This window comes from Engystomops pustulosus, chromosome 6 (genome assembly GCF_040894005.1).
Source record: "Engystomops pustulosus chromosome 6, aEngPut4.maternal, whole genome shotgun sequence".
NCBI classification, from domain to species: Eukaryota; Metazoa; Chordata; class Amphibia; order Anura; family Leptodactylidae; genus Engystomops; species Engystomops pustulosus.
In genome coordinates, this window is record NC_092416.1 from 172,429,594 (window position 1) to 172,451,727 (window position 22,134).

At 44.4% G+C, this 22,134-nt stretch overlaps 1 protein-coding gene, 1 non-coding gene and 3 pseudogenes across 2 annotated transcripts; all 5 read right to left on the reverse strand.

Moving 5' to 3' along the window:
• Window positions 1-3,404: 3,404 nt before the first annotated feature.
• Window positions 3,405-3,602, reverse strand: LOC140066326 (U2 spliceosomal RNA). The gene has a single exon (XR_011848215.1). It is a non-coding gene; the product is annotated as a U2 spliceosomal RNA (small nuclear RNA).
• A 5,691-nt stretch (window positions 3,603-9,293) lies between these two features.
• Window positions 9,294-9,529, reverse strand: LOC140066327 (U2 spliceosomal RNA; annotated as a pseudogene).
• A 5,885-nt stretch (window positions 9,530-15,414) lies between these two features.
• On the reverse strand, window positions 15,415-15,588 carry LOC140066266 (U2 spliceosomal RNA; annotated as a pseudogene).
• A 3,164-nt stretch (window positions 15,589-18,752) lies between these two features.
• LOC140065037 (uncharacterized) lies at window positions 18,753-21,827 on the reverse strand. Its single transcript, XM_072112471.1, has one exon. The coding sequence runs from the start codon at window positions 21,106-21,108 to the stop codon at window positions 19,441-19,443; it is 1,668 nt and encodes a 555-aa protein (XP_071968572.1). The 5' UTR covers window positions 21,109-21,827; the 3' UTR covers window positions 18,753-19,440.
• Window positions 21,326-21,489, reverse strand: LOC140066370 (U2 spliceosomal RNA; annotated as a pseudogene).
• Window positions 21,828-22,134: the final 307 nt, after the last annotated feature.

Here is a 22,134-nt window from a genome sequence, read left to right on the forward strand (position 1 = left end):
AATTCACCATAAAACTTCTCAATCTCCCCTAATACATTCTCAGACTCATTCCCATCAACATCCATCACCACATCCATACTTGGCTTTTTAGAAAAAACTTTTTTAAAGAAAAAACGTGTACACTTCTCGTCTTCTTCTAATTTTTCCACTCTTGCTCTAAAAATAATACTTCTCCCTCTCTCACTCAAAAACTTATTAATCTCCTCTTTCACAACACCAATTTCACTTTCAACATCCTCACCCCACTCACGCAATAAATAAAGAAAACGCAAGCGTTCATTCAGACTAACAAAAACTCTCTTTCTCTCAGCAGCTTTACGTACCCCTCTCTTCATGAAAAAAATTTTTGTCCTCCTTTTAACCTCATCCCACCATTCTAATATATTTGCATACTCACTTTTTTGATTCTCCCACTTCCTATAACAACTCTCATACCTTTCCCTTACATCTTTTCCTTCCAACAAACACACATTCAGTTTCCACACACCCTTACCAAACACCCTTCCATTCACCACATCCATACTACAATTTAAACATTCATGGTCTGAAAAAAAAACAGTTTTTTGACTATATTTTAAAGAACATAAATTATCTGAAACAAAACAAAAATCAATCTTAGAATTAACTCCTCCCCTATCTGCATGATATGTTTTCAAATCAACCCCACATTTTTTTTGAATATTACATAAATTGAAATCAATTAAAGTATCTTTCAAAACTTTTTCAGATACATCCGGATCCTCCCTGGTCACATCACAATTAAAGTCCCCGATGACGACCACTGGTAACCTCCCAGGTAAGTACAATCTTATTTTCTCAAATAAAACCACTCTCTCACTCTTTCTGACCGACGCATACACATTAAAGATTTTCAATTTTACCCCATATACCTCACACACCACCATCACACACCTCCCTTCTTCAATCACTACATAACTTTCCACACACACTTTATCCCCTTTAAACAGAAAACCAACCCCACTATTTCTTGAATCAAAACCAAAAGACCAAATCATTTTTCCAAATTTCCATTCTTCTTCTTTCACCCACTCACACATTCCACACTCTTGCAAAACAAAAATATCAGCCATTTCTTGGCCCAAAAAATCAAAAATGGCCGCTCTCCGGCTCTTTGATACCAACATCCTAACATTTTGTGAACATAGGATCAAAGACATTTTTTTTTTAAATAGGAAGAAAAAATACAAAACTCAAAAGAAAAAATCAAATTTTAAACTGAAGGTAGGGTCCAAAAACCTCTGGGCAACTACCCATAATGTGATTAGCCTCTTTCTTCTCAGATACAACTCAAGTACCGGCTTCTTCTTCATCCTTTTTATACTTCTTAAATTTCTTCTCGTCAGCCCACCTGTGTGGGTGAGGCGACGATTCATCGGAAAAACCTTGGATCTCAAGTTCAGAATCAGTCCCACCACCCTCCCTTTTACACGACCCTGTCTCTTCTGAAAGAAAAAGACCAATATTGTCTGCATCAGACAAGTGACCAGGGCTTACCGCCTCCAGGATCATATCTTCAGGGACAACTTCAGGCACCAACTCTTCCATTTCTTGAACCTGTGCCCTTTCAGCCTCCCTCTCAATTCTTTCAATCTCTCTCTGTACCGCTTCCTCCTCAGCTCTAGCTTTTGCTGCCTCCTCTCTTTCCCTCTTCCTCTCGGCAGCCCACTCCATCTCTTTCTTTTTTAAATTTTCTCGGTACTCTCGGTTCTTCCTCTCTGTTTCTTCCTTTTCCTTCTCCCTCCTCCTCTCCCGTTCAGGACAGTCCTTATACAAATGAAGCGAGCTATTACACAGGTCACATTTCCGCCCAACAGTGCAACTTCCTGCTTCATGTCCTGGTGTTTTACAAATTTTGCACACCAACGGATGAGGACACACATCCTGCGTATGACCAAAACTGTAACACTTCCTACAGTACTGAGGTTGACCCGAATACATAAAGTATCCACGATATCCACCGACTGAGAAATTTGCTGGCGGGTGCATAAATCCTCCTGCACAACTTGGATCAGGCTTGAACCGTACATGATACCGGATCTTACACATATAAATCCCCAAGTCATTCTGCAGCTTAACACCCCCTCTAATCGTTTGGCAATAGCCACTTAGATACCTTGTGATCAAGTCTACAGGGGTAAAAGAATCATATACATGCACCGTGACAATCTTTTCATAAACGGTGAACAAAGGTCTTACCTGCACACCACACATCATGGGATCAGAGGCAATAGACAACAGACGATGATAAACTTCCTGACAAAACCCTTCTTTTTCGAAGGTTACCTCATGCTTGCCCTGGCGTCGGTAAGAATTAACACCATGGATGAGCTCCTTTGGTACTCCCAGCTTCGTAATCACGATATCTCCAACAAGAAAATGGTAGTCGTTTCTTACTTTATCTTCAGGGTCAACCTCCAGAGAGATGGTGTTCCTGCGTCCTTCCATAATCTTCTTCAAACGATGAACTGTCAACCACAAGGGTTACAGAAAAAGAAAGCTTTCCTCTTCCAAGGAAAAAGTCTCCAAGTCCACGACCCGGAAGCGCCCTCTCGACCCCTGACTCCGTCCGGACAAGCCTTGATCGGAGCCAAAAGGCCGAGAAGCGATACCGACCATAGCTCGCCCAGACCGGGCCCCCTTCAGAACTCTCAGCACTGCTCATGGAGAGGAGACACCGCCAGGAGGCGAAAAACCTACTCTGCAAGTCACACAGTCCTCTGCGTGGGGACGATTAATCTGCATAGGACCGCCCCCAACAGGCACCTCCCCCGCAAAGCAGCAGGGGGGCCGAGCGAGCGGGCGTCTGCACTTCATCTGCCAGCCGCCCGCTGCTACACCCTCCCCACAACAACTCTTTTGTCAAGTCAGTCTGACCGACTGACTGCCTGCCTGACGGCTCAGAGATCACTTTTCCTTTCTCTTGACACAGCCGCTGGACGGTGCGAGGGGACAAGCACGCTCGCTCCAGCACACGCTGATAGCTAAAGCTTACCTTCGGTCGTTCGCACCTTCTCAGACTGTGACTGCTAGCAGTGGAGGAGGAAGCAGCCAAATCTCAACCTGCAGGTGTCTTCGATTCAAGTAGACGGCTCCAGACTAATCATGATCCAATTAGCTCCAATTAATTAGGCCGCCGATTAGGTCACTTTTATTTTTCCTTTTTTTTTTTTTTCCTTTGTTCCGGGTCGGGCCCATTTAGCACCTCATTAATCAATTAGTGAGAAGCCTTTGTTCCTCCTGCAAAAGACACAGCACACAACACACCTGAGTAGGTGACAAAGCACAAGAGCGTCGTCGACGTCACATTGCAAACTTTGGCTCCATTTCTTTTCCCTTTTCCAAAGTTTTGCTATTTATTTCTCTATCTTTTTCACCAAGTTAAGAAGGGGTGCACCGGTCCTGGAGGTACTGCAATACCAGGTCAATGCGTGGAGTGGACAGAGCAAGCTCTTTTTCCATCTCCCTGTTCCAAAAATCCATTTAATATATGGTCCCCAGATAGGGGACGTATCAGATATTAAACTGATAAGAACAGATTTTTTTTTTTTTTTTTTTTTTTTTTTTTTTCACCAAATCAGGATAGGTCTTCAGATTGCTCAAATTAAAACATTCCTCCAACCATGCATCATTCAGGTGAATTCTCAAAAGGTAAAATTTTAACATCAAATCAACATATACAACATTAGTCATTTAAATTCAAATAATCAAGCCACTTCTTCGCCTTCCAGAATCCTTCAGCATCAGCACCTCTGCTCTTATCCCATAAATAAACAATATACATCCTCCCCAAAATTAAACGCACACAATCATTAACAGATATCTCTTTTTTCTTACATACATACACCCCTCTCACATTCCACAGCATTTCCTTTATACACGCACACATAATCCATAATAACCTCATTTTCACATTCTTACTTAAACTTATCCCAAACATAAAGGCTTCAAACGTAAGAAAATTAACCCCGGATATTGCTTTGCACAATGGCCCCATTTTCCTAATCACATCCCTCGCATACATACAGTTCCAAAATAAATGAACAACATTCTCATACCCCATACATCCATCTCTCGGGCAACGATCATTCTGTATAATACCTCTGTTTTTTTGGAACTCTCTCACCGGTAACACCCCATGCAAACTCTGCCACACAATCTCACTCTGCTTATTTGTCACTCCCACCATCCTCACTCTCGACCATACCGACTCAACATCAACACTTCTAACTAAATTTATCTCAGACACCCTTTCCCTACTCTCAATCATCCTACATACACCTTTTTTATTTTTTAAGACTATTTTATCCATATTCTCCAACTCATATTTTGTCACAAACTTAACAACCCATTCATACCATCTTGCACATTCAAAGCTAAAAGGCTTTCTTAAATCTTCCACGCACCACTTCAGTCTATAAAACTTTCTACCACTCACATACCTACACATACACGCCATCAAACACTCAGACTCAACCATACTCAAAACATATGCCACAATATTCACCCCACAATACACCTCCAAATTAGGAAAACCATAACCCCCTTTACTCACACTCTTTGTCACAACCCCTCGACTCAATCTCTCCATCTTAGATCCCCAAAAAAAGGTAAACAAAATTCGATTCAGGCGCCTCAACTGCAATTCACTAGGAGGAAAAATAAATGCCAAATACAAAATAATCGGCAACAACACACTCTTAATCACAATCACCTTTCCAACCATAGATAATTCACGCATTTTCCACATACATACCTTCTTTTCAATCTTCCCACACACATCAATCCAACTCTCACTACCATCCAACCTACTATTCAATTTGACCCCCAACACTTTAATCGCTCCATGCACTTGATTCATCCCAACATCCTCCCTCACATCCATTGCACCAAAAATCTTATACTCACTCTTCTCCCAATTCACTTTAAACGCAGACGCCGAACAGAAAAAGGCACACAACAACTTCACTCTCAACATTGCACATACTGAGTCACACAAAACACATACATCATCCATATATGCACTCACTTTTAACTCCCTACCATTACTCCCAGGCACTCTAACACCCCGCACAATCTTATCCTTTCTTAATAAACACAATAACGGTTCTAACGCACAAATAAAGGCAATGGGAGACAGGGGACACCCCTGTCTTACCCCAGACAAAACATTCACTCTCCGACCCACAACACCATTCACCAAAATCCTACTCGAAATACCCTCATACAAACATTTCACACACCTCACAAACTTTTCCGGGAAACCCATACTACCTAACACATTAAACAAAAAACCATGCGCCAATCTATCATACGCTTTCTCAAAATCAATCGAGACTAATACTACATTCTTTCTCCCATTCGTACAATCCCACAAACAATCTCTTATCAAGCATAACGCCCCATGTATCCTCCTTCCCGGAATCCCACAAAACTGTTCATCCCCAATCACTTCTTCAATCACACCTTTCATTCTGGTAGCGATAATTTTCGCAAAAATCTTGTAATCACAATTTAGCAATGTGATAGGTCTCCAGTTTTTAATCATCCTTACATCTCCTTTCTTTGGGATTAAGACAACCACACCCTCTTTCATACTTTCACTCATTTTCTCATTCTCCCACATGAACTTTAACACATCGCATACTTCCTTTCCAATCACACTCCAAAAACACTTATAAAATTCAACCGGCAGTCCATCCATACCAGGAGTCTTATTTGCAGCCATACTACATACAATCTCCCACACTTCCCTCTCACCAATATCCTTCAATAAACCACACTTACTCTCCTCAAACAATTTTTTATCAATACACCCTAAAACATCCTTTTCCATTCCCACATCACGCCATTTCTCTGCATACAAAAACTCATAAAACCTTGCAATTTCTTCACAACACTCATCATCTCTCACTTCCCTCCCATCCTCACATACAACCGACTCTATTTCCTTTTTCTTACAAAAAACTTTTTTGAAAAAAAACCGAGTACATTTTTCATCCTTTTCCAAACTCTCAATCTTTGCCCTAAAAATAATACTTTTCCCAACCTCCCTCAAAAAATCCCTACTCTCCTTTCTTACTTCATTCAACAAATTCTGCACATCCATACCACATTCTTTAAGCCTCATTAACATTCTCATCCTACTGTTTAAACATTCAAACCTTTCCCTCTTCTTTCTTGCAACCTCAAAACTTACACTCCTAAAGAACCCTTTAACTTTCTTTTTCACCCACTCCCACCACACTAACACATTCTCAAAATCATCCTTCCTCACAACCCATACTTTAAAGCATTCTTCAAACTTCTTCCTCACACCCTCATCATCCAATAACAACACATTCAACTTCCAAACACCCCTTCCATACTTACAACATCCATCCAAATCAAACACCCCTTTTAATAATACATGATCAGAAAATAAAACGGTTTTATGACTATAATCCACACAATTAACCCCCCCAGAAACAAAAAAGTAATCCAGTCTGGAAGAAAAACCGCCCCTATCTGCAAAATAAGTGTTAACACAAGGATTAAGGCCACATATCTTCTGTGCATCCTTTAAACAAAAATCTTCGATTATACTACCCAACACTTTCCCTGATATATCACAAGATTCCCTCCCAAAATCAACATTAAAGTCCCCAACTAAGAAAACCGGAGTTCTGCCCTGTAAATAAAATCTAATTTTCTCAAAAAGATCCACTCTTTCAGACTTTTTAACAGGTGCATAGACATTAACAACTCTAAATAATATCCCCCTATACTTTAGATTAGCCATAATACACCTCCCCTCCTCAATCACAACATAGTCTAACATACACACTTCACTGGATTTCAATAGAATTCCCACCCCATCATTTTTATTTTTACAACTACCAGACCAACATACACTTCCACATCCCCATTCACTCTCACTCACGACCTCCCGAATCCCACATTCTTGCACACACACAATATCAGCATTCTCATTTTTTAAAAAATCCAAAATTGCAACCCTTCTATCTCGTCTCTGAAACACTCTAACGTTCTGTGAAATAATTACTATACCCATGACATTACACAAAAAGCCTGTTTCAGCTTAAGATAAACTTTCACCAAAACAAAAACCATAATGATTTTTACTCCTTTTTATCCAGGCTCTGAGCGAAAACCCACAGGGTCCATACAACTCTCCTCCACCTCCTCAAACGCTTGGCCCTCTTCCATCTCACTCTGGCTTGCGTTCTCCTGATCCCGTCTAAATTTCTTCGGGCCCCTCGATATTGCCAGTTTCTGCTCATCATCAGACTCCGACTGGATAGTCCCACCACCCTCCCTCTTACACAAATTCCCTCCCCCCGCATCCTCCACAGAGCTGGACAGAATATTAGCTGCATCCGATAGATGTACAGGACTGTCAAACTGAATCAGAATATCCTCCAAATCCCGAGCGTCTGGCATTTCCACGGATTCCTCTTCTTCTGGAACCATACTCACCACCTGTTCCTTCACAGGGGCAGCAGGCTTCGCCACATCCGCATAAGATCGCCCCGCAGATGTACTCCTGGAACTCTCTCCTCTTGCTGCATCCATCTCTCTCATCATTTTCATCTGAGCTTGCCTGGCTGCAAAAACTGAGGTTCCCACAGTCCTTTGCTCCACCACAGGGCATTTCCTTATTCCATGGTCCTCTGACCCACACACATCACATTTCCGTCTCTGTGTGCACTCACCAGCCCTGTGGCCGGGAGTTTTGCAGTTCCTACAAAAAACCTCATTTCTGCACTCATCTGCGGTGTGGCCAAACTCAAAACATCTGCGACAAAAGGACGGTTGACCATCATACCAAATGCGGCCACGATGGCCCCCAACTGAAAAATTGGCCGGAGGGTGCAAAAAACCACCCACAGATTTATCGTCTTTTTTAAAGACCACATTGTACTTTAGTCTACAATTGTATACCCCAAGTGAGTTAGTCAACGGTTCAACACTTTTAACTTGTGCATAATTTTGCAAATATGCTGATACCACATCAATAGGAGTATACACGTTGAATAAATGTACAAAAAGACTTCTCTCCTCCAAGGCAAAATCAGGATAAACACATATACCCGCCAACACCGGTTCATTAAACAGACTGCGAAGCTTCTCAAAGGTATTAAAGCACTTAACTTCATCCCGGAAGGTAATTTCAAAAATTCCTTTCCCCGGGAAATCGTTGGCTCCCAGTAGATCCCTCAGGTCCAGGTTCGTCTGCTCCACCAAGACCGTCTTCAGAATGTAGCGTACGTTGTTCCTCGCTCTGTCCTCGACCGGCACCTCAAAACGGATTGTGTTCTTTTTAGCCATTGTAGAAGTCTTCTCGCAAAACTGTCGACCAGAATGTCACAGAAAATCTCGATCCCTCCTCAAAGCTGGCACTAGGGTTGCCCCTACGCCCACCTCAACCCTTCAGCCTGCGTCCGGACGTGCCTGGATCGCAAGCCAAAAGGCCGAGAAGCGATACCGACCATAGCTCGCCCAGACCGGGCCCCCTTCAGAACTCTCAGCACTGCTCACGGAGAGGAGACACCGCCAGGAGGCGAAAAACCTGCTCTGCAAGTCACACAGTCCTCTGCGTGGGGACAATTAATCTGCATAGGACCGCCCCCAACAGGCACCTCCCCCGCAAAGCAGCAGGGGGGCCGAGCGAGCGGGCGTCTGCACTTCATCTGCCAGCCGCCCGCCGCTACACCCTCCCCACAACAACTCTTTTGTCAAGTCAGTCTGACCGACTGACTGCCTGCCTGCCTGACGGCTCAGAGATCACTTTTCCTTTCTCTTGACACAGCCGCTGGACGGTGTGAGGGGACAAGCACGCTCGCTCCAGCACACGCTGATAGCTACAGCTTACCTTCGGTCGTTCGCACCTTCTCAGACTGTGACTGCTAGCAGTGGAGGAGGAAGCAGCCAAATCTCAACCTGCAGGTGTCTTCGATTCAAGTAGACGGCCGGCTCCAGACTAATCATGATCCAATTAGCTCCAATTAATTAGGCCGCCGATTAGGTCACTTTTATTTTTCCTTTTTTTTTTTTTTTCCTTTGTTCCGGGTCGGGCCCATTTTGCACCTCATTAATCAATTAGTGAGAAGCCTTTGTTCCTCCTGCAAAAGACACAGCACACAACACACCTGAGTAGGTGACAAAGCACAAGAGCGTCGTCGACGTCACATTGCAAACTTTGGCTCCATTTCTTTTCCCTTTTCCAAAGTTTTGCTATTTATTTATTTCTCTATCTTTTTCACCAAGTTAAGAAGGGGTGCACCGGTCCTGGAGGTACTGCAATACCAGGTCAATGCGTGGAGTGGACAGAGCAAGCTCTTTTTCCATCTCCCTGTTCCAAAAATCCATTTAATATATGGTCCCCAGATAGGGGACGTATCAGATATTAAACTGATAAGAACAGATTTTTTTTTTTTTTTTTTTTTTTTTTTTTTTTTTCAATTCTCAGTATACAAGTCTTGAACAACACAACATTAAAAACATGTATTGTTATATTTTTTTATAGGTTATCAAGACAAGTCATCATCGAATTGAGATCATAAGCCAAAAAAAATAGGTAAGTACATACATATTAAACATTCTTAAATGTTTTACCCCATAACTTCTGTTTCCATATTCTTTCAGCTTCTTCTTCTCCTAAATGCATTCTATCTTTCCAGAAAAATAAATATAAATAATTGAGACATAATTTCATACATTCAACTTCAGATATTTCTTCTTTTTTTAGAATTAAAATACATCTCGTTTTCCACAAGGCTAACTTTGTACATGAAAATAATATCCATAAAACTCTAAAATTTTCCTTTTTAATCCCTATTCCATAAAACAGAGTATCAAATTCTAAAAGTCTTAGGTCACTTATAAAAGAAATTAAAATACTTACTCTCCTCCAAACCTTTTGTGCAAAAGTACAATTCCACATTAAATGCATTGGATTTTCACAATCACCACAACTTGTTCTCGGACAAAAATCATTTCTTCTTAGACCTCTTCTATATTGAAACTCACGTGTTGTAAGACAATCGTTTACTAACATCCATATTAAGTCTTTCATTTCATTTGTCAATTCATTAAAACACATGTTACCCCATATTTCTTTTAATCTAGATTCACTAAAATTTTTAATAGGTACGTAACACTCTTTTTCCTCTATAAATTTCAATATTTTCCTATGGTCCGATAAAACATTAAAATCCAACTGTTCCAAACTGTATATCTCTAAAATGCGTTTTAAAACAATGTAATCTTTTGCCGGTACACCCCTAATGGGCTTCTTTAATGATACTAGAAACCAATTATATTTTTTAATAAAATACCCACAATTATACGTGACCATGTTTTTTAAATTAGACTCTGGACCTTTTAAAATTGACACAACATAAGCCAAATATTTTAAATATAAAAACCTCTTAATATCCGGACAATTTTTACCTCCTTTTTCTTTTCTCCTGGTAAGTACATCTCTTTTTATTCTCTCCATTTTACTATTCCAAAGAAAATAAAAACATAATTTAACAATTTTTCTTAAATATCTATCCGGGGGTAAAAAGATTAAAGATACATATAAAATAATTGGCATTAAGACCTGTTTTATAATTAAAATTTTCCCTTCTAAAGTTAAAAGCCTTGTTTTCCAAAAATCTATTTTTTTCCTAACTCTCTCCAACAGAGACTCCCAATTTTTAATACTACCACCATTACTGGAAAAAAAGATACCTAAAATTTTCAACTCATTTACTATTTTAAAACAACAATCAGTATTTAATTTAAAATTACCTATTAAAAGCACATTAGTCTTATCATAATTTAACTTAAAGCCGGATGCACTACAAAACATATTAAGAGTCCTCACAATTCGATTAAAACTAGGCATATCCTCCGCCAACACCGTTACATCATCCATATATGCAATTGCTTTCACAGGAATATTATTATTACCCGGAATAAAAACACCCCTAATCACTTTATCCCATCTAAAAGCTTGCAGTAACGGTTCTAAAACACAAATAAAAAGAATTGGGGACAACGGGCAGCCTTGCTTAACACCACATTTAAGACTTATAGCATTTGTAAAAAAACCATTAATAGAAACTTTACTAGTACAGTTATTATATAGACTCTCAATCTGTTTTATGAAACTTACAGGACAACCTAATTTTCTTAAAACTTCAAATAAGAACACATGGGCAACTCTATCGTATGCCTTTTCAAAATCGCATGAAATCAGCGCCAATCCACGTCCCCTATCATTAAAATCATATAAAATATCTCTAACTAAAAACAAAGCGTCAGAAATTCTACGACCAGGGACAGCACACGTTTGGTCGATCCCAATTACATTACTAATTACTTTTTTCAGTCTATCGGCAAGAATCTTTGCGAATATTTTGTAATCAGAGTTTAATAATGTAATAGGTCTCCAATTGGCTAGTTTCTCTTTATCGCCTTTCTTAAACAATAAAATAATCAATCCTTCGAGCCAAGATTCAGGTAATATGTATGAGTTAAAAACTTCCACTAAAACAAGTAAAAAATCATCACTAATAAGATCCCAAAAGCATTTGTAAAATTCTATCGGAAGGCCATCCATACCTGGAGTTTTCCTAACTGAAAGACCATTAATAACACTAAAAACTTCTTCTTTTAATAATTTCTCAGATAAGATACTCCTATCAGCATTGCTAAAAACAGATTCCAAAATACCGATAAAAAAGTTTTTAAGGGAATTATCACAATTCTTCTCTGAAAACAAAAGGGAATAAAAATCTTCTGCTATTTTTAATTTCTCCTTTAACCCACTTACGCCATCTAATTTTTTAATGTAATCTTTCTTATTAGTTAATCTCTTAAAAAAATAATTAGAACACTTCTCATTTTTTTCGTAAAATTCCACTTTTGAATTAAAAATCAATTCTTTCCCTCTATCGTCTAAAACCTTTTTAATTTCTTCCTTTACTTCTTGGATCTCATTTTCACTTGCTTCACCTATTTCTTTAAAAACATATAAAACCTGTAACCTCGCAAACAATTTATCATAAAATTTCTTCTTTTCTTGACTCCTTTTTTTGCTATACTTCAACAAAAACTTTTTGGTTTCCTCTTTAAAAAAATCCCACCACCTTAGAATAGAATTAAAATTATTTTTCTTTTGAACAATTTTTTGATAAAAACACCCAAATTCATCTTTAAGTTTCATATCCTCTAGAATATTGGTATTTAACTTCCAATGGGTAGACTTTTTCCCCATAAAACTTTCTGAACCACAAGAAACAACACATCTAATAAAATTGTGATCTGAAAAACCGTTTAAATTTGAACTAAAGGAAACACACTTAAAACCTACTGAACAAAAGAAATAATCCACTCTAGATTCACTGAACGAATTTCTCCAAGTTATCCTCTCACTATCTTGTTTTCCACATTCTACCCATATGTCCTGTAAACTAAAAATTGAGACCATATCTTTCAAAATTTTTACCGATCTATCTCTTTTAAGATCCATATCAACATGACAATTAAAATCACCACCAATTAGAATTGGACACGTTCCGTCCATAAATAATTTTAAAAATTCAAATAGTTCTATTCTCTTCGCTTTCTCACAATACGCATAAATGCAAAAACATTTCATCTTAAAATTCTCTTTTTTAACCTCAACTAACAAAATTCTTCCTGGGTATATTTCCTTAAAATTTACTATCTCCCAAGATGCATTACACAAAAAACCAATGCCATCACTTTTAACTTCATTAGCTCCAGAGAAAAGGCCGTATCCATTCCAACCATTTAAAAGAAAAGAATAATCTACTCCTTTCCTAATATTGCATTCTTGCAAAAAACAAAAATCAACATCTTCAAGGTTTAACCACTCATAAAAAGCATTACGTTTCCTTTTGTTATTAAATCCTTGAACATTCAAGGATATGGCTTTAAACTCCTTCATCCATAATCACTAATGGAATCAGCAATATCAGATAGATCCAAATTTATCTGTAAATCTGTAGATGAAAAGGAGTCTGGGCTTATGGGCCCAAACATTACTTCAATTGCAGATTTCTTTACTTCATCCTCTTTTTCTTCATTTGTTTCTGCACCTCTCTTAAGAGTTTTTGAACTATCCATTTTTTCCATACCAGATCCAGATGACAACACAGTCTCTGGCACAGATACTCCAGCATCTTCCACTCCAGTATCTTCCACACCTTCCTCATCCTGGCTTTCTTCACTACCAGATACCACGTTTTTCACTTTTTTACTTTTTTTCCTCTTTTTCTTTTTACTTTCAAAACCAACATTCTCATCAGCCTTCTCCTCTCTTTCTCCCTCAGGTTGTTTTTCTACATTTTCATCCACCACTTCTCCCTCCTCACTTTCTTTGCTTTGGTCGGATTGACGTTCTTCATCCTTACCATTCTCTCCCTCTTTTTTTTTCCTAGGACACTCACTTTCTTGATGTGTCGGACCCGCACACTCCTTGCAGATCCGACATGTCACCACAGAATGTCCATAAGCACGACATTCAAAGCAGTATGGGGGCATTAAAGAAAAAAAAACAGTACCCCTATTCCGATTAACGAAAACAATGGGCGCCGGCCTCTTTATGCCCCCAGGTTCGTTCGGGTCTTCTTTAAATTTGACCATGTAAACCCTCTTACCATTCCATGCCCCGAATCCTGTCCGTCCCAGGTTTCTAAACTTCAAATAGGAACAGTATTGAAGAAGGAAAGCCTCCACCTCACAATCTGTAACAAAAGGGTTTTGAAAAGAAATAGTTAATACCTTATAATTTAATTGAAAAAGTGGCCTTACTTTTAGGCCAACAAAAACATCCAAATCTCTATTTGTTTCATAGAGTTTGTACGCTTTTTCACATCTCGCGTTGTCCTCCAGCGTCACATCCAGGACACCTTTATTATAAAAAGTCTGAACACAAAAAAAGTCTTCCCTTTTCAACTTAAAAATGGGAGACAAAATGTTTCTAAAGATCCAATCCACGTTTTTTGTATCACGCTGATCTCTCTCTATGAAAAACCGAATAGTGTCCTTTAAAGGAAAAAACTCAGAAAAAAAATCAGGCCTTCTTCCTGGATCATTATCTCCAGGAAAGTCTTGACCATCTTCCATCTTTGCGGATGGTGTAAAAAAAGAAAAATAATAGAAAAAGAATAACTCCTTCTTCTTTCCTCCTCTAAGGTAAGCGACAGACAACAATCACGCAAAGGTTCCTCTCCTCCGGTGAATATGTTTCCCCCTCGACGTTGGATTCGTCTCCTCCTCCTTCGCCTCAGGATCCACGGCTCCACCGAAGACGACCCAGGACTCCGCTCACGCCAGCAACCGAAATCCCAGACCTAAGAGGAAAAAACACCCACTACAGGTGCGACACTGGATCTCTTCCCGTTGTTTGGGGACTATTTCCCCCACCCCAAATAGCAGCAAGGGAGGTTTAGGTCCGGTAATAAAACCAGAACCGATCCTCCCAAGGCCGAGATGAGGGAGCACCCACAAACACCAATTGACTAAACCTCACACGGAAACCACAAGGCAACCACACTTGGTCTAGCCAAAAGGCCGAGAAGCGATACCGACCATAGCTCGCCCAGACCGGGCCCCCTTCAGAACTCTCAGCACTGCTCACGGAGAGGAGACACCGCCAGGAGGCGAAAAACCTGCTCTGCAAGTCACACAGTCCTCTGCGTGGGGACAATTAATCTGCATAGGACCGCCCCCAACAGGCACCTCCCCCGCAAAGCAGCAGGGGGGCCGAGCGAGCGGGCGTCTGCACTTCATCTGCCAGCCGCCCGCCGCTACACCCTCCCCACAACAACTCTTTTGTCAAGTCAGTCTGACCGACTGACTGCCTGCCTGCCTGACGGCTCAGAGATCACTTTTCCTTTCTCTTGACACAGCCGCTGGACGGTGTGAGGGGACAAGCACGCTCGCTCCAGCACACGCTGATAGCTACAGCTTACCTTCGGTCGTTCGCACCTTCTCAGACTGTGACTGCTAGCAGTGGAGGAGGAAGCAGCCAAATCTCAACCTGCAGGTGTCTTCGATTCAAGTAGACGGCCGGCTCCAGACTAATCATGATCCAATTAGCTCCAATTAATTAGGCCGCCGATTAGGTCACTTTTATTTTTCCTTTTTTTTTTTTTTTCCTTTGTTCCGGGTCGGGCCCATTTTGCACCTCATTAATCAATTAGTGAGAAGCCTTTGTTCCTCCTGCAAAAGACACAGCACACAACACACCTGAGTAGGTGACAAAGCACAAGAGCGTCGTCGACGTCACATTGCAAACTTTGGCTCCATTTCTTTTCCCTTTTCCAAAGTTTTGCTATTTATTTATTTCTCTATCTTTTTCACCAAGTTAAGAAGGGGTGCACCGGTCCTGGAGGTACTGCAATACCAGGTCAATGCGTGGAGTGGACAGAGCAAGCTCTTTTTCCATCTCCCTGTTCCAAAAATCCATTTAATATATGGTCCCCAGATAGGGGACGTATCAGATATTAAACTGATAAGAACAGATTTTTTGATTGAAAGAGCCTTTATTCACAGATACACAGTAAAACTTACAGACAGTGTGTGCCATGACGCAGCATGGGCTTTGTACAAAGCACACAATAAATTAAGATACACTCCTAGCACTATCCTAACACTATGGCAGAATAAGTGCTACTCTAGCATACTAGCTCAGGCAAACAAAAAACACACATTTCTCAATAAAAAAAACTAACCTGCAACAGGGGGTGGGAGGGGGGGAGGGAGGAGGGGAAGGGGGTAAGTTGTCACAGGCCCGAAGCTTTATTGAAAAATCACAGACACATGAGGGAGGTAGGGGGGAAGGAGAGGATGGTAAGTCCTCTTCTTCCTGGATGCCTCCTCCTGTGAGGAAAGAGGCAAAGTCCCATAACTCCCTAAATAAAGTCCAAGAAAAACAAAGTCCACAAGAGAAAATGAAGAAGAAGCTTGTCAGTCCTCTTCTTCTGAGTCCACCCTGCTGTCAAGGGAGGCGTAGTCTCTGAGCTGGCTCAAGACTAGCCGGTGACAGTCCTGGATGGACAAAGTTTCTCTGTGGAGGGTGAGGCGCCTCCTGGCGTACCACAAGACGTCTTTGAAGCAGTTCATAAGACGCCAGGCATCCTGGATGGCCCCCACCGTGTGGGTGCCTTGGAACAGGCCATAAAGTGCAGCGTGGCACGTCATGGTGTTCCTGGGCACAGAAAGAAGCAGTTCGTGATCCAGAGCTTTCAACAGGCCCCGAGCAAAGGGGCATTCCCAGAACAGGTGCAATGATGTCTCCTCCGCAAAGGGACACCGGGGGCAGTACTGGGTTTTGCTCAGGTTGCGGGCTGCCATAAATGACCGGGTGGGGAGGCCCCCCTGGATGGCCATCCATGACAGATCCTTGTGCCAGTTGTTAAGCCTTTCACACGACATGTTGGACCACACGGTGTCCATGGTGCTGGTGGTCAGCCCCGGAACACACTCCACAAGATCCTTGGCTCTGATGACTTTGTGGATAGTTTTAGGCTTCCACAAATCCGGCTTGAGTCCCTCCAGATGTTGATCCCTCACAAATTTCACCGCCCTGGCATAGTACCAGGGAGGATCCCAGTTGTAAGGGAAGGAGCTGTTCCACTTGTCCCAACCAAGCCCCCGCCACAGGGGAAGAAGGAAAAAGCGGGACATGGACTTTCCGGCAGAGTCCCTTGGTGTTCGCAGAGTTCGTCGGACCATGTCACACACAAAAGAAATCCAAAGCAAAGTGGGGATGTCGGGGATGCCCTTACCCCCCTTGCGAGGCTCCTTGTACATGACAGACCTTTTGACTCTGTCCATCTTTGAACCCCAAACAAACTTAAACACGGTCCTGGTAATGGCCTTGCTGACTTCGGCCGTGGGAGGCCATGCCTGTGCCGTGTAGTGTAGCACAGGCAGCACCTCGTTACGCAGGACCAATGCTTTCCCCGTGAGGGTAAGCTGTCTGAGGGCCCACAGTCCAATCCGTTGGTTTACCTTGGCCAAGCGTTCTTGCCAAGACTTCGTGGCTGCTCCGTCTTTCCCAAACCAAACCCCCAAAACCTTGATAAAGTCTTGCTGGATGGTGAAGGGAAGAGGTGCAGAAGAAGCAGGGTGCCAATCCCCGAAGAGCATGACCTCCGACTTCTTGCAGTTGACCTTTGCCCCCGAAGCTTGTCCGAACAGCTCACACGTCTGGGCGAGTTCCGTCACCGAACGCTGGTCTGCGCAGAAGACGGTCACGTCGTCCATGTAGAGTGAGCACTTGACCTCGGCGTGTCCTGGTCCCGGTGCGGTGATCCCTCTGATCTCTCCTCTCTGCCGGATAGATTCTGCGAACAGCTCTATAACACAAACAAAGAGAAGAGGTGAAAGAGGGCAGCCTTGTCTAACCCCTGAAAGGATAGGAAAGGGGTTAGTCTTCCAGCCGTTCACCAACACCGTGCTGCAAATGTCAGAATACATCAGGTTAACATAGGTACAAAACATTTTCCCCAGACCAAGCTTGCGCAGTACTTTACCCATGAATTCATGCGAGACTCGGTCGAAGGCCTTCTCCTGATCAAGGCTGACCAGGGCTGCGCGGATGCGGCGGCTTCTGATGTAATGCACCGTGTCTCTCATGAGGGCTAGACTGTCTGCAATCCTGCGGCCTGGGATGCCGCAGGTCTGGTCCGGGTGGATGATCTTCCCTATGACGCCCTTCAGTCTGTTTGCTAGGACCTTTGCCAGGATCTTGTAGTCCACGTTGAGGAGTGAGATGGGACGCCAATTCTTCAGGTCACACCTCTCTCCCTTCCGCTTGTACAGGATCGTGATCATTCCTTGCCTCAATGACGGCGGCATACTGCCCTCCACCACCATCTCCCCAAAGAGCTCCAGCAAGTCCGGGCAGATGAGGTCCCCCAGCGCTACATAGAGCTCCGCTGGGAGGCCGTCACTGCCCGGAGTCCTGCCGGGTCTAAAGGATTTAGCGGCAGAGAGCAGCTCGTCCACCGTCAAAGGGGCGTCCATTTCCGTGGCACCTGCAGGATCAAGGGGGTTAGTGATACCTGCTAGGAACCTCTCGGCGGCTTCCGTGTCTGTGGTTTTCGGGGCGTAGAGGCTGCTGTAGAAGTCGGCGACGACTCCCATCACTGCCTTTTTGCCCCGCTGCATGTTTCCGGCTTCGTCGCGCAGCTCAGTCAGGGGCGTGTGGCCGGCGTGGACTTTCCTGAAAAAGAAAGAGTTACACTTCTCACCCTTCTCCAGGTTGTCCATTTTGGCACGAAAGATGATTCGCTTGGATTCCTCCTCAAAGTGACTTTTCAGACGCTTCTTGGTGTCCTCCAGCTCCTCTCTGACGTCCCAGCCGCAGTGGTGGAGGTCCTGCAGTGATCTCAGCTGACGCTGGAGCTCTCTGAAGTCCCTTTTCACTTTGGCCGCCTGCCGCCTGCCTTTGTCCTGAAAGAAACTACGCAATTCAACTTTAGCATACTCCCACCATTCACTGACAGTAGCAAACAAACATTTGTCATTCCTCAAAACCATGTAGACATCTCTAAGCTCCTCCCGCACTCCCTCCTGTTCCAGCAAGGCACAGTTCAGTTTCCAGGACCCTGGGCCAGTTGGAAAACCATGGCCCAGGGCGCCCCGAACCTGGACGGCCCTGTGGTCAGAGAAGAAGCAGGGGACCACAGAGTACCCACACGGCTTGATCGCTCTAGAGGTGAACACGAAGTCTATCCGGGAACGCAGTGAGCCATCGGGGCGGCTCCACGTGTAATTCACGGAGCCGCACCCCATGGAACCCACCGCGTCCTTTAAGGATGCTTCAGTTACCATCTCTATGAGCAGTTTGGACGTGACATCAAGCTTGCTCGAGGTGCCGGAGCTGCGCCCATCTTCCTCTATGGGGCAGTTGAAGTCTCCGGCCATCACTACGGCCCGGGTGGTGGCGAGCTGCGGTCTGAGGTTCTGGAAAAGTTCCAGACGCTCACCCTTGTCAGGGGATGCGTACACGCTGATTAGCCGCACGGGCTCACCCGCCCAGGAGCCATCTACGACCAGAAGTCGGCCGCAGACTAGCTCCTGGACGGAATCAAGCGTGAAAGCGCTTCCCCTGAGAAGGATGGCGGTGCCTGCAGACTTACAGTCGCCCCCCCCGGACCAGTAGGACGGGCCGTGACTCCACTGCCTGGCCAGATGTTGGTAGGACCTAGAGGAGGGGAGAGCACATTCCTGCAACATAAAAACATCACCTGGTTGGGAGGCAAGAAAGGTTAGTACAGTCGAACAACGAAACTTATCTCTAATGCTTCTAACATTAATGGAGAAAATGGTTAGATTCGCCATCATGGAAAAAGAAAAAGAGGGTGGTTAGGTTGGGACGATACAGCCCTAGTTACCTATCCCGTCAGGTGGCTCTTCCTGCTGGAGGATCGGGGATCCCTCTGCAGTATCCAGCATCTCGTCTATCAACGGATTGAGGGGTGCTGGCAGGTCGTGGAAGCTGGGGCTCTCAGGGTAGTAATCCAGCATGTTCTCAATTTCTGCTTGCAGAACCAGGTCTATAGCGGGAGTGGAGGGCTGTTCGTTCTCCACCAGTACTATTTTCCTGGTGGTCTCTGCTACTGGGCTCTCCGCCTGCTTCCTCTTCCGTTTCTTCTTTGTCTTTGTCTCGGTCTCAGTGCCTGGATCTGTGGGGACAGAGGAAGAGACAAGGGCTTGGGAGGAGAGGTTGGGGAAGTTCTCCACCGTGTAGGATAGGGGATCAGCAGCAGGGGGAGGGGTTTGGGTTAGTGCTGCTGATTCCTGGGGGGTTGCCTTATGGGCCGGTGGCTGAACTGCTGAGACCCCGACTAGGGGGGTGATGGTGGTCTCAGTGGGGGGAGGGGAGGGTTTGGAGTTGGCCTGGGCGGGAGGGGGGGAAGGTGTCACCTTCTTTGTCTTACCCGTCTTCAGTTTTGACACCTCTGCGGGCTTGGCCACATTCCTGGACGTCTGAGTCACCTTCTTTGACGCCTTCTTTTGTTCTGCCGGTTGGTCACCCGACACCTTTGCCTTGGGCTTCTTTGTTGTCTCAGCAGGGGAGCGAGCTTCAAAGCCCTTTCCCGGAGCCGAGGCAGCCACCTCCGCCCATGTTTTCCTCCTTTGTGGACAGGTTTTGTAGACATGTCCAGTCAGGCCGCAAAGGTTGCAAGTAGACTTTCTGGGACAATCTTTGGTTTCGTGGCCTGTAACCCTGCAATTCTTGCAGGCTTCCTCCTTGCAGGCCTTCATCTGATGACCCGTCTTGCCACACTTCCTGCAGGTTTGCGGCATATCCGGATAATAGATGAGGCCGTGGGAGTTGCCCAACATGAATGCTTGGGGCAGGTGTTTGAAACCGTCTTCTGATGCAGAATCCTTCTGCAGCAGGACTGTCGCAGCCCACTTGCCCATCCAAAGGTTGTAGCAGTTCAGGACCTTTTCGGGGCCCCTCACCACCGTGCAGTACCTTTGGAGGAATGTCTCGATGTCCTTGCCGGGGGTCCGCAGGTTCCACATTGACACGATGATCCTCCTCTCCTCCCTCTGTAGCAGGCAACTGCATAAGAATTTGGAGAACGGGGAATCCGGCGTCGCTGCTTTCACTGCTTCCCAGTACCTCTTACAGACCGACATGGAGATGAAGGTCACATAAAAGATCCCGGCAACCATGGCTTGGATCCCAAAGATCTCGTGGCTCAGGATCCCCTGGTCCAGCAGCATCTTCTTGCAGAAGACGTCCTTGGACATGTCCGGCACCCTTCCGTCCACCTCCTTCAGCTTCAGGGCCACCGTATCCCTCATGTAGGGAGGGAGCTTTGGGGGCTCCTGGGTCTTCCTGGGCGGCTTCTGAACCCGAGAAGTGGTGGGGGCTTCGGGGTTGGGGACAGCTGCAGGTCCTGGGGTCTGTACCTCGGGTCCTGGGTCTTTGGCCTCCAGTCTTGGGGTTTCAGCCTTTGGGGCTTCCTCCTCCAGTCTTGGGGCTTCTTTGGGGGTCTTCTGCTTCTTCTTCCTTGCCTCCTTGCTTGCTGGAGCCATGGCTTCGGCTTGCTTGGGGGGTTAAAGAAGAAAAGGTGCAGAAATCCTTGAGCAGGGTCCTCAGCAGAACTTTCCCCAGGGGGAGAAAGCAATGAAGATTTTCCTGCTTGGTCCGGAGGTTCCTAGCCGATCGCTAGGAGCAAGGTTCCACCGGCAGAAATTCCTCCAGAAGAAACAAAGAAGAAGAAGAAAAAGTAATCCCAGAGATAATCCAAGGTTCTTCCAAGAAGCAGCAAGAAAAAGCAGCAACTCTTCCAAATCTTTTCAAAAATCCAGGGTTCCTTCTTCAGATCTTCAGTCTTCCAGAGTTCTTTGTCAGATCCAAGGCAGTTTCTTGAAAAGATACTACACTTGATCTTAGCCAAAAGGCCGAGAAGCGATACCGACCATAGCTCGCCCAGACCGGGCCCCCTTCAGAACTCTCAGCACTGCTCACGGAGAGGAGACACCGCCAGGAGGCGAAAAACCTGCTCTGCAAGTCACACAGTCCTCTGCGTGGGGACAATTAATCTGCATAGGACCGCCCCCAACAGGCACCTCCCCCGCAAAGCAGCAGGGGGGCCGAGCGAGCGGGCGTCTGCACTTCATCTGCCAGCCGCCCGCCGCTACACCCTCCCCACAACAACTCTTTTGTCAAGTCAGTCTGACCGACTGACTGCCTGCCTGCCTGACGGCTCAGAGATCACTTTTCCTTTCTCTTGACACAGCCGCTGGACGGTGTGAGGGGACAAGCACGCTCGCTCCAGCACACGCTGATAGCTACAGCTTACCTTCGGTCGTTCGCACCTTCTCAGACTGTGACTGCTAGCAGTGGAGGAGGAAGCAGCCAAATCTCAACCTGCAGGTGTCTTCGATTCAAGTAGACGGCCGGCTCCAGACTAATCATGATCCAATTAGCTCCAATTAATTAGGCCGCCGATTAGGTCACTTTTATTTTTCCTTTTTTTTTTTTTTTCCTTTGTTCCGGGTCGGGCCCATTTTGCACCTCATTAATCAATTAGTGAGAAGCCTTTGTTCCTCCTGCAA

Excerpts from the sequence above, each read along its gene's own strand:
- LOC140065037 (XM_072112471.1), bottom strand. The coding sequence starts at position 21,108 with ATGGCTCCAGCAAGCAAGGAGGCAAGGAAGAAGAAGCAGAAGACCCCC.